A 15305-nucleotide genomic window follows, 5' to 3' on the forward strand; every position below is an offset into this window, starting at 1 on the left:
TAGCATTACCCTTTACCTCCCTCTGAGCCTTGAAGTGAGGGGGCATTCAGGACCCAGCCGGGAGGATGCACCTGGCTGGAAGGAAGTTGCCTGGCCACTTTCCTATGGTGCAGGTGTCCCTGCTGTCTGGGCCTGCACTGTGCAACACAGCAGCTACTAGCCACGTGGCGTTATTTAAATCAGAATTAATAGAAATAAAAACCAAGGGCTGGCCCGGTGATGCAGCGGTTTTGAGTTTGCACGTTCCGCTTCTCAGTGGCCCTGGGTTCGCCTGTTCAGATCCCAGGTGCGGACAGGACACCGCTTGGCACGCCATGCTGTGGTAGGTGTCCCACATATAAAGTAGAGGAAGATGGGCACGGATGTTAGCTCAGGGCCAGTCTTCCTCAGCAAAAAGAGGAGGATTGGCAGCAGTTAGCTCAGGGCTAATCTTCCTCAAAATAAATTAAATAAATAAATAAATAAAAATTCAGTTTGCACTAGCCTCATTTCAAGTGCTCAACAGCATATGTGGCCAATGGCTACCGTATTGCACAGCACAAACGTAGAACATTTCCATCATCTCAGAAAGTTCTACTGGATAGGACTGCTCTAGACTCCAGGCAGCCCCAGAGACTCACCTGGGGGTGGAGTAAAATCGCAAATTGAGAATGCCTGTGGTCCGGGACCCTCAGTTGCAGATCCCGAATGATCTGTGAGCAACGGATACTGTTTCCACATCGACAATTTCAAAAGCTGGAGGCCAGTGCTAGGGCCGGGGCTGGAGAGAGCTGGCGAGGCGTGCTAACTGAATCAGTGCTTGAAGAGCAACTTCTCTTTTGCAATCCTTGCTGGTCTGACAGGCTCCTGCCGAATTACATCACTTCCTAAAAAACAGGCAAACACCTCTCCTTCAAGTTAGCACCGACCCAAACAAGCAGGAAACAGGAAATGTTCACGTTTCAGGGAGGCTGAAAGCCGGCGCAGCATCACGCCGGAGCAGCGAGCGCCCAGGCCCGCTGACATGAAGGCTCCTCGCGCCGCCCTGGTCCTTGCCCTGGCGATCGCGCTCCTTCCCACCCGCCCGGCTCAGGGTAAGCTCCCTCCAGGCTTTCCACTCCAGGGAAGGAGGAGAATGAAGGCTTGGTTGGTGCCCGAGGCTACAGAACTCTGCCGGGGAGGGGAACACCCAGAAAAATCTAATCCTTTCTACGAAAGTAGTGGAGAAAATTAGAGCTGTCTTTTTGGGGGAGGGTGGGGCGGGAGGGTGGACGTGGCTTTCCCTGCAGTTGGCTGCCGGCGCTCCAGCGCGCTCCCTTAATTTAACCTTCCTGCAATCTTTGTCTTCTAAGATACGTGGGTCCCTGTAATTTACAAACTTTAATGGCATATTAAGAAAACCGTAAACTCTTTGGCAGTTCGTGTGAAAGAACGTTTCAATCAGCTGAAACAGAGCAATAATGAATTTGCTTTTAATAATATGGGCTGAGAAGTCTGCCCGGTTCCAAAAACTCTTGGAAAAACTGGGGTGTGGAAATTTACTACTGGAAAGTATACTAAAGAAAAACTGTAAGTTAAAAAGGAAATTGTAAACAGGAAATTATCTGAGGAGTTACGAGGCATCCACTCTAACTTAGCAAGAGAGATCTTTCCTCTGCTTTTCTTTGATCTCCTTACTTTAGAGAACAGTTTCTTTTCATTGATTGTTACTAATGAAGCTTTGTTGAAAGAAGTAATGTGACTGTAGCAAATGAAAGGTATTGGAAAAGAAGAAATATTAGATCTCATTATTTTGAGCTAAGAGCAGTAAGCGGTTTATACCCTTGACCATGGCTTCAACAAGCACAATCAGCCTCAATTGCCTCTTACATTTTGTTGACTTGCCCTTTGGTGAATAAACTCGCTGGCCATGGATACTCTCTGCTTCTAGTATAGGGCCGTGTTAGCAAAAGGAAAGTTCTCAAGCCACAGTTCTTTAAATAGGATGGGGGGCATACGGCTCTGACCTAACAGATGTGGCAACTTCCTGGAGATTAGCAGTCAGCACCCAACCACCCCCACCCACAAAATTCTCTTTCCCTGGATGCTCTCCACATGGTCTCTCCAGCATCTGAGGTGGAAAACGGAAAGTGATGGGTGAACCATTCCAACTAGTTCGGTTAAAATTGAGGTTAGTGTTCAAAATGAGTTTGGGGGACAAAGTGTTGTTTTGTGCACAAAGTTTTGGAGCTGGAAGGGAGCTTTAAAGTGATGCAGCTCGAGCCTTACGAGGGAGACAGGTGACGAAACAGAGGCAGAGGAAGGTGAGATGTCTGAGTGTCCCCGCTCTTCTGACTTGGACTCCAGGGGACCGACCACACTCCCTGCCAAGACCTCTGTACCTGACTCCTTTCCCCAAAGGGCATCCCTTGGCGCCAGAGGCAGCGGAGCCTAACCATCCCCCTGCCACCTCTCTTAGCTTTCGCAACACTACCGGCACGTGCCTCAAACACGCCCCTGAGGGTAATATTTAACCTTGCCTGAGTATTTGCTTGAGCTTCTGAAAAATGATTGAATCCAGTGTCTGCAGTTAGATGATGCAAAAGGAAAATCTGAAGAGACTCGGTAAGAGTTGTCTTTCTGATGCCTGTGTCTGATCATGTGACTCTCCACTTAGAGACCTTCCTTCGGATGTTCCTCATTTAGGCCCCTTAGTCTCTCACTTCTATCTCCCTTCCAGTGGCTCCTCCGTCCATGCACCTTCCCACTCCCCAGCCACGGCCCCCTCTAGTCGCACTGAATGGAGCATGTGCTCCGGGCCTCTGTGAAGTGAATAAGTTCTCTTTTTTCTACTTAGTGAACTCCTGTACGACTTTAAAAGACTCAGATCGAGCAATACTTCCTCCTTGATGTTTCCTCTTACTCCCCCTTTCGTGGTGCCCTGCACTTACCCCCTGTTCTGCCCCTAGAGACCTAAATTTCTGTGAACACAGCTCATCGCTTCGAACCATAATTGTGCCTATGTCTACATCTCTGACCAGGCTGTGATCACCTCCAGGGAAAGTCGTCTTCAGTTCCTCTTGGACTTTCCAAAGCCCTGTAAAAGGTTAGCAAAAAACTCAATAACTGCTCATAAATACTAAAATCATCCTAGAATGCGTAAGAAGCTGATCACTAAAAACTGATGAACTCCTGACAACAGGTAGAGTTAGAATGTCAGGAGCGGTCAAAGACGAAATGCCGCGTTTAAGTCAAAGACAGAAAGCTGCGTTTCAGTAGAGCGCAGGATTATGGAGGTAACCCAACCCACTTCCTGGGCCCTGCCTGGATTCCCCATGTCTGAAAATGCAAAACTGCCCATTACAAAAAGCCATATAATCAAAGCTTTTTAGAGAGTAGTCAATAGAAAGTCTGTTCTAAAGACCAAATGTATTAATCTTTTTTTTTTTTTTAGGAAGATTATCCCTGAGCTAACATCTGCCGCCAATCCTCCTCTTTTTGCAGAGGAAGACTGGCCCTGAGCTAACATCTATGCCCATCTTCCTCTACTTTATATGTGGGATGCCTGCCCCAGCATGGTTTGATAAGCGGTGCATAGGTCCGCACCCAGGATCCAAACCGGCAAACCCTGGGCCACCAAAGTGGAATGTGTGAACTTAACCGCTGTGCAACCAGGCCAGCCCCCCAAATGTATATTTTTTAATGAATTAATGTATATCCTTTTGAGCTAATGGTGCCTAGGACTTCAAAATGTGAGTTAGTTTATAGGTGTCACACTTGTATTTCCTTGAATTCTTCAAAAAATATGTTGGAGGGGCCGGCCTGGTGGCACAGCAGTTAAGTTTGCATGCTCTGCTTCAGCAGCCCAGGGTTCGCCAGTTCAGATCCTGGGTGCAGACATGGCACCGCTTGGCAAGCTGTGCTGTGGCAGGCGTCCCACGTATAAAGTGGAGGAAGATGGGCACGGATGTTAGCTCAGGGCCCGTCTTCCTCAGCAAAAAGAGGAGGATTGGCAGCAGATGTTAGCTCGAGGCTAATCTTCCTCAAAAAAAAGAAAATATCTTGGAGACGTTTGGTAGAAGAATCTAACCGACTGAGCAGCCCAACTCTCTCCCTTGCAGGCATATTCCAGGATATATCGCAAATCAAGCATTTATTAACCACAAATGGGCTGCATTGTCTAACCCTGCAGTTGCCCGGACCAGCAGCTTTACCTCTGAGTCAGCATCTTTTCTCTTTGTGTAGATAGAGAGCCTGACGCAGAATTGATTACTATCCCAAGTGAAAGCAACCACTTAGACATCACCGGGAGAGAAATGAGAAAACAGCTTTTCTGGGATTTTGACCAAACAGATGAGCATAGTTACAGAAGACTCGGGGCCTGAGTATCGTGGCTGTGTGGGATGCTAAGAAGGTCAGAGTCAAGGCGACATTCTGCCCCTGGAGGGAAGGGAGGCGTCTCCACCTGGTTCTTCAGACTGTGCCCTGCCAACGTCAGCTTAACACTATCAGAAAGCTGAAAGCAACCTCCCAGATCCCAAAAGCATGAGATTTATTAGCTGCCACAGGCAGGATGGTTTGTAGAAAGGAGAGCTAAAGGGCATGAGGCAGAAACAAGGAGGCTGTAACAGTTTTGGTGGCCAGAGTCGTCAAATGTTGGGTTTGCCAGGAGGTGTGAGAGGTTTGCTGGGCTGTTTCAGAAGAGTAAGAACCAAATAATTATTGGATGAATCTTGCAAAGGAGAGAAATAATAGAAGAAAATACGAGGTGCGTCAGAGAAGTTGCACTTTCTGACACTGTTCTTGTTTCAATGAATGTGACTGCCATCTGCTATTTCCCGGGAAAGTCTCAATTTCAACTAGTAATAATGATGATGGCAAACATATACAGTGCTCATTATATGCCAGGCATTGTTCTAAACACTTTACATATGCTAACTCATTTAATTCTCATAACAACCTTATACAGTGGGTACTACTACCCCTGTTTTAAATATGATAAAACTGAGGCACAGAGAGGTTGAGTGACTTGCCCAAGGTCACACAGCTAAGTAGTAGATCTAAGTAAGTTTCAGCCTCAGGATTTCGTGCTCTAAGCATACGCTCTATTACTTCTGGGTTTTCGGGCTCTGCCGGGCTGTATGTCTACTTTCAGGTTTGGAACAATATAGCTCTGGTGCCTTCTCAACTGTAGATGTAACACGTAAGGTCTTGGCCAGGCTCTAAGGTTACCATGTGTTAATAAAAGAGCTGTGTTTGGTTGGTTGGGTCAGAGACTGGCTGACAGGAAAATGAATGGTGAGAATTGGGTTAAACTTCAGCCTGCAGAGTGGGAAGTGGGGGGGAGGGGAGCCGCTGAAAGGTGCAGAGTGAGCAACAGAGAATCTGAGGATTAGCATAATTAATACCAGAAGCAGGAAAAACAGAACGTTGAAGTCGCTCAGCAAGAGGCTTGAGGGTGTGGGAACCAGGGAGAGACGGCGCAGCCTTCTGTCAGGCAGAGTCGCTGTGGGAGAGCTCTGCTGAGAACTGACCCCAGGACCAAACACCAAAAAAACAAGCCGAGAGGGACTTACTGAGGCTTAAGTCCCTCTTTGTCTGAAAGGCTGACCCAGGAAACCAGAAGAGGGCAGGGGCTTGGCTGGGATCAGCTCAATTCTGTAAAGAAACAATGCAACCCGCAATTTGCCTACCTGTGTCTGGTTTGCACCACCCTCAAATGTTGGCAAAGACGTGGAGAAACCGGAACTGGGCGCCGCTGGGGGGATGGCAGGTTAATGCAATCGTCTCGTCTATCCTGCTGCAGAGCCCATCTGTTGGGCTTTTCCTTTCCGTTGTCACATTTTTCATTTCTAGAAAATATTTTTTTCATTTCTGGAAAATCCTTTTGTATGTTTATATAGTGTCTTGGTTTTATTTTTTTTCTTGTGTTCTTCTTTTACTTCTTTATTTTAAACATATTACTGTCTATTTGATACCTTTAATCTGAAGTTTATGTAGATCTTATCCTGTTGCTCATTGCATCTGTGGGCTCCTGTTCATGAGGGAAATCCTGGGGGCACTGAGGGCAGAATCTGGCACACAGAGGCTGGCTCACCCTGTTTAACAGAACCCCAAATTTTCTGATCCCATCATCAAGCTACTGTAAATACTTTCCCAATACACCCTCAGTGCCATCGCCACAAAATAGCATTTGGAAGAGACTCAGACAGGGATGTGCCGGCTTGAGGAGAACCGGTGCTTGGACCCCCCCCCCCCAGCCTTGGGATGGGGAAGGGGCCGCCTCAGGGGTCAGCCTCCAAGAGTTGAATGAAGACGTGCCGAAACCTCCTTAAAGGTACAAGCCAGCAACCCAGAGTCAGCAGTGGGGCCAAGGTGGTAAACAGAAGCAGGTAACCAAGGAGACCAAAGTGATTGCCAAGGAGAAAGAAGTAGACAAAACAAAATTCAGAATCTGAGGAGGGGCCAGGGGCCGGCTGTCAGGATGATAGTGAGATCAGCTGGGGTTAGTGCACCTGACTTTGACTTTAAACTTTGCCAAAGACATTGCAACTGCTTTTCTTTCTCCCTCTCTCTCTGTCTCTCTCTGTCTCTGTCTCTGTCTGTCTCTCTCTCTCTATGGCCTTGTATTTTAGCTTTAACTTTTGACCCAATAGATGGACGGGAGCCCCTGAAAGCATTATACAGCCTCGTACATTCCTAAAGGTCCAAAGCTTTGTTCTCGGGAATCCCCATAGGAATATACAGTTCTGAATTTGAATTTCCTCTACAATCTTTTTTTTTTTTTTTTTTTTCATATTTTCGGCCCTAGGGATTTCCTTGTTTTCTTGAGATTTCTTTTTTTTTTTAAGATTTTATTTTTTTTTCCTTTTTCTCCCCAAAGCCCCCCGGTACATAGTTGTATATTCTTCGTTGTGGGTCCTTCTAGTTGTGGTATGTGGGACGCTGCCTCAGCGTGGTTTGATGAGCAGTGCCATGTCCGCGCCCAGGATTCGAACTAACGAAACACTGGGCCGCCTGCAGCGGAGTGCGCAAACTTAACCACTCAGCCACGGGGCCAGCCCCTCTTGAGATTTCTTTATACATTTAAAAAATTACTTCTTATATGTCATCCAGTATTTCTAGATGTTGCATATTGGGAGAATTTTAGAGGTTACCAACTATACCAGATTACTAGAAAAGGGAATTTTTCCAGACAACCATTCTGAAGAACCATTTGGAAATATTTAGTCAAATGAAGACGTTCATACCCTCCAACCCCAACAATTTACTCCTAGGTGTACACCCCAGATCACTCACAAACGTGCAGCCACGTATCGCGGCCAAGAGTGTTGATTGTAGCATTGTTTGCCAAAATGGAAAAAATACAAACAACCTAAATGTCCATTAGCAGAAGAAAAACACCTGAAACTTGGTGTAGGCATAGTATAAGATATCATAGAACAGGTAAGATTAATGAACTAGAGCCAAATGTATCAAGATGAATCAGTCTCAAATGTGATGTTGACCAAAAAAGCCAGCTGAAGATTATTATGCACAGAATAATTACATTAGCTAAAGTTTTTAAGACACTTCAAATTCTGCTGATATTGATTAGGGCCATAGGCGGGATGATCCGTGCTAAGTTAGGAGAGCAGTTACTTTTGGGGAGGCAGAGAGAGCAGAGATCAAGGAGAGATGTAAGGAGGGCTTCAACCATGTCTATCATGTCGTTTCTTTCAGAAAAGACATGGAATCCAAGGGTCAGCAAGCTAAGACCCATGAGCCGAACTCAGCCAGCTTCCTGTTTTTTCCAACTCTTGAGCTGAGAACAGTTTTTACATTTTTAAATGGTTATATTTTAATGCTTATATAAGAACTTATATAATAGCCTATATTTTGCCTCTTGGCCCACAAGATCTAAAATACTTACCCTCTGGCCCTTTAAGAAAGAGATTGCCAATGCCTGCTCTAGTCAGCATGGGAAAATGTAGGACAATTAGTGGTGGGTACCCTGTTATTTGTTACATTATCCTCTATTCTTTTCGGTAGGTATACATTCATAATGAAAAATAATGAGAGAGCCTGTGAGTTCCGTTCCAGCTCTCCGGAGTCTGCCTCCAGCTTTTTTCCATCTTTCTTTTCCATAACTCTCCATCTCTTTGAAAGAGAGTCAACACTTCTTCATTTTCTCCCTTTCCATTCATTCCTCAACCCACCGCGATCTGGCTACGGCGTCAAGCACAGCATACAGAAGGCTATCACTGGGTCACTGGTGCCTCCTAATAGCTAAACCCAAAGGACCCATTTCTGTCCTTATTTTACATTTTTCTCTGTAACACTTAACATGATTAGTCAGTTATTGGAACTCTCCTCTTCCTTGGGTCTTATGATGCTATTTTCTTCTCCTATGACTCTGATTGGTCCTTTCCAGTTTTTGGTTATGAATCTTCCTCTTCCACCTTCTCATCTCATATTAATATGTACCTTTTCTTTTCACTCCTTACATCATTCCTGGGCCATGACATCCACTTGTGTGGCTTTCATCTCACTCCTCAGCCAATGATTCCCAGTCAGCCACCTCCAGCCGGCCTACCTGCCCGACTTGAGACCCACATGCTCATCATCAGTTCCCCTTGGATTTGTCACAGGGGCCTTGACCTCAGCGTGTCCCAGACAGAACTCATTCTCGGCTCCCTGCTGGTTTAGACTCTTGTTAGCTCTCACCTGGTCTGCTGGGTGGTGTTTCGGTTTCTCTTCCTTAAAACAAAACCAATTAATCTAGTTTCTTTTTGAAATTTGAATTTTTTTCTATAGTTCTTTGTTTTATAAGAATTGGAGCCATCTTTATTATTTCCTGCTTCTCACCCCATCGAAGTTTTCAGAAATAGAAGTCCAGTGGTTACCAGAATTTGCTGACATGTTCTTTCTCCCCCCTGACAATCCTGTTTACTAATTTAAAATTTTATTTGTTCCTTTCTAAAAATTATGCTTGTTTATTTATTTGTTTATGATTAAGATTGCCAGATGAAGCAAATAAAAATATAGGACACCCAGTTAAATATAAATTCCAAATAACCAAAACTTTTTTTAGTATAAGTACATCCCATGCAACTTAATATAAGTATAGGACACACAAATATTGCACGGGATATATTTATACTAAAAAATTATTCGTTGTTTATCTGATATTCAAATTTAACAGGATGTACTATGTTTTATCTAGTGACTCTATTTATGATTATGATTATCTTTTGTCAAGCAAAGAACATCCCTATATTGGTTCATCACTAAGGCCTCAGGCGTATTGACTATGTAGCCAGCTATCAAATATCAGAAGAATATTCAGGCTAGTCCTAGATCAATCATGCAAATGGCAAGTAAAGAAATCATTGCTGGAAAAAACAACCAATGATTAAGTAGAAAAAACCAGGGACCCAAGAGTGGATCAACTTCAGAGAATCTATTAATTTGTTGTATTAAAAACTAAATGAAAAGGGCCAGTCTGGTGGCGCAGTGGTTAAGTTGGTGCACTCCACTTCGGCAGCCCAGCGTTCGCGGGTTTGGATCCCAGGCGCAGACATGGCACTCCTTGGCAAGCCATGCTGTGGCAGGTGTCCCACATATAAAGTAGAGGAAGATGGGCACGGATGTGAGCTCAGGGCCAGTCTTCCTCAGCAAAAAGAGGAGGATTGGCAGCAGATGTTAGCTTGGGGTTAATCTTCCTCAAAAAAAGAAAAAAAGGGGCCGGCCCCATGGCCGAGTGGTTAAGTTCGTGTGTTCTGCTTTGGCGGCCCAAGGTTTCACCTGTTTGGATCCTGGGCGCGGACATGGCACCACTTGTCAAGCCATGCTGAGGCAGCATCCCACATGCCACAACTAGAAGGAACTACAACTAGAGTATGTGACTATGTACTGGGGGGCTTTGGGGAGAAGAAGAAGAAGAAAATGATTGGCAACAGATATTAGCTCAGGTGCCATCTTAAAAAAAAAAAACTAAATGAGAAAAAAATCATAGGATTATATTAACAAACCCAGAAAGAGTGAGCATAGCATGTCAGTAGCTCGAGCAGCAGCACTAAAATTCCGAGGACGTGGGGCCTGTTAGACCGTCTAGGATGGAAGGGCAGGATTGACTCTCTTTCAAGGCACAATAGGATCAGAAACTAGCCAGCCTGGGAAACCTGTCAAGGGCTTTGCTGACCCTGGAAAATCCAGCCACCATTTTGCTCCCCTCAGACACCACTTCAAAGACCTCAGGAACTTGCTTCCTTCTTGAGCCTCTTGTAAGAAAACCTCAGACAATAAACAAACTTCTGCTCCCTCCTCCCCATGGGCTGGCGATGTGGAACTTTCCCGTCCCTCCTGCTGCTCATGGTGAAGGTACATTAGCCACTGAGAAGCCCACATCTGCTTTCCCTGCTTTCTTGGTCTCTAATTTATCACAAACATCTGTCTATCACTGAGCACACCTGGTTTATCCAGCAGGCAGCGTGTCTCTGTTCTCTCTTCAGAGGGAGGCTGACAAGGCAGGCAGTCTAGGGAGAGGGCAAGGGCATGGCGAGGAGCACTTGTTTTCAAGTTACTTTTTTTTTTCTTTTTGTGGTAAGGAAGATTGGCCCTGAGCTAACATCTGTTGCCAATCTTCCTCTTTTTGCTGACCAAGATAGTCCCTGAGCTAACATCTGTGCCCATCTTCCTCTATTTTGTATGTGGGATGCCGCCACAGCATGGCTTGATGAGCAGTGTGTAGGCCTGCGCCCAGATCCAAACCTGTGAACCCCAGGCTGCCAAAGTGGAGAGCACAAACCTAACCACTATGCCACTGGGCCAGCCCCTCAAGTAACATTTTTAAATTATCATTTTGAAATTGGCTATTTAAAAAAGATATAGAAATACAATAAAAATAGGAAAGTTAATAATAACTATTATAATGATAACTTAATAATTAATGGCTAATATGATGATGATAATTCATTTAATAATCCTTTTAATTATGTTAATAATGGTAATAACTATCATTTAATAATCCTTTTTTTTAAGGTACTTTTGTGTCCTCTTATCCCACTGATTGTAGAAAGAATTTTTAAATGTTAAAAGTGTATGTATATTCTGTCCCATAAAAATACACACATTCCTTTAAACTGTCAAGTACTCTGGGCCAGAATAGGATTCCAGAGCACGAAAAGGTAGTCAGATGGGGAAAAATGCAGCTTCCCCAGGTGAGTAACTTCAAACCTGACACAGCCTTAGGGTCTGGGCAAGTCTGATGAACTATGAGCAAGCTTTCTCTAAAAAAGGCATCAAAATAAAAAGATTAAAACAAAAAAGACATCAGAGCATTGTAGGCCCCGCTGTGGGGCAGGTTTTAATCTGATAATAAATTGCAGCCACAGGTGTGCTTCTCAAGGCAACGAGGTAAAAATACAACCAGCCTTTGCCAGTAAATTCCCCGAGCAGACCTGCATCAAACCGTTTTACCAGACGACCCGTCCCCAAAAGAAACATTTCTTAACATTCTTTCCGTGTCCGGCAGTGTCACCTTTAGTTGGCTGACGGCTGAAGAGAAAGGTGTACAAAACCTAGGCACTGCTTCGCCTAAAGCGCCCTCTGCTCTGAAAGTCTGCCATTGACCTTCAGCGCCTTCACCTTGCCTCTGTTCAACCCGCTGTTTACTCTGAGCAGATCTTCTTCAAGTGAATATGTCAGGAAAAACATCCTAAGTGAATATTTTCACTTAATAAAAATTGTCAAATACATAGTAGGCAGAGCTTACAATGTAAACAAGGCTCCCTCCACTTGCCTGGTCCTGCTCCCCCCTGGTCTTCGCCTGTGGGAGACTGTGTGAAACACCACGAATGCCCTGGCCGAAAAAACAACAAAAAACCCACTAGGTACGTGAAGTTTCGTCATTAGGGATTCATAACTTCACGTTAAACAATTCCTCTCATTCCCCAGTGTTTTCTTTAAAACTCAGGTAGCTTTTGAGAGAAACCACTGAGAACACGCTGTGTGTTCCTGGAAGGCGGTGGGGGGGGGGGGGGGCTGGTTGATACATGGGGAGGAGATCAGACTCTTGACTAAAGGTAAGAGGTGTACAACATTTCACCTCGCACTGACCTGCCTATTTCCCATCTCCTAGGCAACGCTTTATGGACCGGCTGCTGCACAGCAGACAGCATTGCAGGTGCTAGAGATGGATTTGGTACAAAACAGTGGGAGAGACAGACAAGAAACAAGTGCTCAAATGAAAGGATTTCAGATATAAACAATAAGTACTGTTTTGAAACCAAGTAGACTAGAGAACGGGCAGAGTGCTTCATGCTCCATCTGCGGTCCATGCAGCATGGTGGCCCAACACCAAGGAGCGACATTCATCTACTTGGTGTTAGCTCTCCCTGCATCAAACACGGTCACCCTCCCAGAGCCAGGCGGGGGCCTGAGGAGTCTGGTAAGGTCATTTGTTCCCATTTTGTTCCAGTTTTGTCCCTGGCCACATCACAGATCCCACAGATGCTGAAAATTGATCTTTAAAAAAAATTAGAGCTGAAGAGATAGACTATGTGATGCGTGCATGTGCCTACTGGTTTTGCTCCCAGAGCCTTCTTTCTGTGCAGGGTTCTCCAGTTGCCTTAAAGCTAGTAAGGACTGTCTTCGTGAACAATAGCAAACTAAAATAAACTCAACCGACTTATGATTTAACTCAGTAATTCTCAACCCAGCATATATACTTTCTGGAATCATTTGGGGAACTTTTATTTTTTGTGGTTTTGTTTGTTTGTTTGTTGAGGAAGATTAGCCCTGGCTAACATCTGCTGCCAATCCTCCTCTTTTTGCTGAGGAAGACTGGCCCTGAGCTAACATCTGTGCCCATCTTCCTCTACTTTATATATGGGATGCCTGCCACAGCATGGCTTGCCAAACAGTGCCATGTCTGCACCTGGGATCCGAACCGGCGAACCCTAGGCCGCCAGAGGGGAACATGGGAACTTAGCTGCTGCGCCACTGGGCTGGCCCCTGGGGAGCTTTTAAAACATACCATTGCCCAGGCTGCAGCCTCAGATATCTTCAAGTAATTGATCTGAGCAGAACTTGAAAATCACTAGGAAAGTGAGACTAGCCCAGTGGTATGGTGGTTAAATTTGTGCACTCTGCTTCAGCAACGTGGGGTTCATGGGTTTGGATCCTGGGCGCAGACCTACACACCGCTCATCAAGCCATGTAGTGTCAACATCCCACATAGAAGAACTAGAAGGATTTACAACTGGGATATACAACTATGTACCGGGACTTTGGGGATAAAAAAAAAAAAGAAGAGGAAGATTGGCAATAGATGTTAGCTCAGGGCCAATCTTCCTCACCAAAAAAAAGCATACCTTTAAAAAAGAAATCACCAGGAGATGCTGGTGCACAGTAAATGTTGAGAACAATAACATGTGTGACTAATGATTAAGTACAACTAAATGAGATTGTTTGGGCAACTTAAACCAATGGTTCTGAAATTATGGCCCCCAGACCAGCAGCCTCAACATTTTGTTAGAAATGAAAATTCTGGGGCTGGCCTGGTGGTGTAGTGGTTAAGTTTGTGTGCTCTGCTTCAGCAGCCTGGGGTACGCTGGTTCTGATCCCAGGTGCAGACACACAGACTGCTCATCAAGCCATGATGTGGCTGTATCCCACATACAAAACAAAGGAAGATTGGCACAGATGTCAGCTCAGCAACAATCTTCCTCAAGCAAAAAGAGGAAGATTGGCAACAGATGTTAGCTCAGGGCCAATCTTCCTCACCAAGGAAAAAAAAAAGAGGAAAGAAAAGAAATGAAAATTCTTGGCCCCATCCCGGACCTACTAAGTCAGAAATAGGAGCAGTGTCCAGCAGTCTGTGTTTAAGGAGCCCTCCAGGCGAATTCTGATGCAGGCTAAGATTTGAGGACCACTGATTTAAACTTCTAAGCTGTTCTGTGAACAGTGACCTTTGCTGGAGATGCAGGTTTTAAACTGCAACACGCATCTCTCTTATTCAGACTTATTCGAGAAGGCATGATTGTCAGAGTTCCCTCTCAAATATCCTGGCCAGAGTCTCTCAGGTGCTCGAGTCTTCAGGGATGACTTTTAAGCTATTGTGGTCCAGTGACAGAGTTGGCAGCTGTTGGGCAAGCCTTTGGCATCCAACTCCTGGATCTCTGACTTTTCACCAATTTGCCAAGAAGGAGCATAGAGAACAAGAGGGGAGAGAGATGCGGGGTGGCCCAGGGGAAGGCCAGAAGTGGGTAGGGTCTGGAGCAGCGGTCTCAACCTTGGCTGCACACTGGAGTCACCTGGGGAACTGTAAAAAATACTAAGGGCTGGGTTCACCCCGGATATTTTGATCCAATGGTTTGGCGTGTGGTCTGGCCACCAGGAGTATTAAAATCTCCCAGGTGATTCTGATGTGCTGCCGAGGCTGAGAACCACTGGGGGCCTCTTGGTTTGGTTGAATCTCTTCCTTCCAACACTCCTCTGGTTCTTTGCTGTATACGGAGATACAGGGGGAGAAAAAGTCGGCGGATTTCTTGGGTGTGGTTTCTTGAGCATCCTGAAATTCACGTACTGCAGTTACTCCACAGAGCAGGGCAGATTTGAACGCCTGACGTCTGACTTGTGTTTTCTTTCATTTCACTCTCTGAACCATAAAATCGCTTAAATAATTTGTGCATGGAGCCTACATAACAAATGAAAGAATGAGGCGTCTGATTGAGGTCCAACACACTCATGCTACCCTGAGTTTAATAACATCCTCTCATCATTGCTTTCGTTTACATTGTAATATCAGTGTGGCAATCGTTCAGTTGGTATAGGATACTTTTTGTTTTTAAACTTTAAAAGCCAGAGCTTGGTTGCACATTTCTTCCACTTTCAAAAAAACAGAAGTTCGCTAGTTTGCTTCACCGAGCACAGAGACATTCCACCAGCGATGATGCTTGGAGCAGTGATCAAGGGGAACGTGGCCGCCCTGCCGGGGGGCAGCCGGGCTCCCCTCAAGCATTGCCCTGTTTTCCCCCTTGCAGGGGTCCCCCCAGAGACCTCACCAGATGTGTGAAATCTGCATCCCAGATGCGTTTGCATGGATATTATCAAAAATTGTTTGTAAGTGACTCTGCACATGTGTGGTTTATTGTTCAGTAATTTTAGGATTTTAGGATTAAAAGTAAGGGCAATATTTAGCTTAGTCTCATCACTCACGTGACCACTCCCATACTGCTTCCTAATACTCCGCTGTCTGAGCAGAGAGAGAGAAAGGGAGAATTCTAGGAGAGGTTGCGTTGGGGTCACTTGAGATAACCTTGACTGGCCCTCTCAAAAGGACGAGAGAGCGGCTGCTGGCCTGC

At 45.3% G+C, this 15305-nt stretch overlaps 1 protein-coding gene across 2 annotated transcripts in view; it reads left to right on the forward strand.

Annotated features, from left to right (window-relative positions):
* Positions 1–756: 756 nt before the first annotated feature.
* TMEM154 (transmembrane protein 154) overlaps positions 757–15305 on the forward strand; it is a 41668-nt gene continuing 27119 nt past the window's right edge. The window contains exons 1-2 of one of the 2 annotated variants that reach the window (XM_070611553.1): positions 911–1073; positions 3000–3064. Coding sequence is in view for 1 of the 2 variants with exons in the window: in XM_008540384.2 (XP_008538606.1) it covers positions 1004–1073 (70 nt within the window). In the remaining variant the exon portion in view is untranslated. Of the gene's footprint in view, positions 1074–2999; positions 3065–15305 lie in introns of both variants that reach the window. The other variant, XM_008540384.2, reaches the window with a different exon arrangement.

This window comes from Equus przewalskii, chromosome 2, assembly GCF_037783145.1.
Source record: "Equus przewalskii isolate Varuska chromosome 2, EquPr2, whole genome shotgun sequence".
Classification (NCBI taxonomy): Eukaryota; Metazoa; Chordata; class Mammalia; order Perissodactyla; family Equidae; genus Equus; species Equus przewalskii.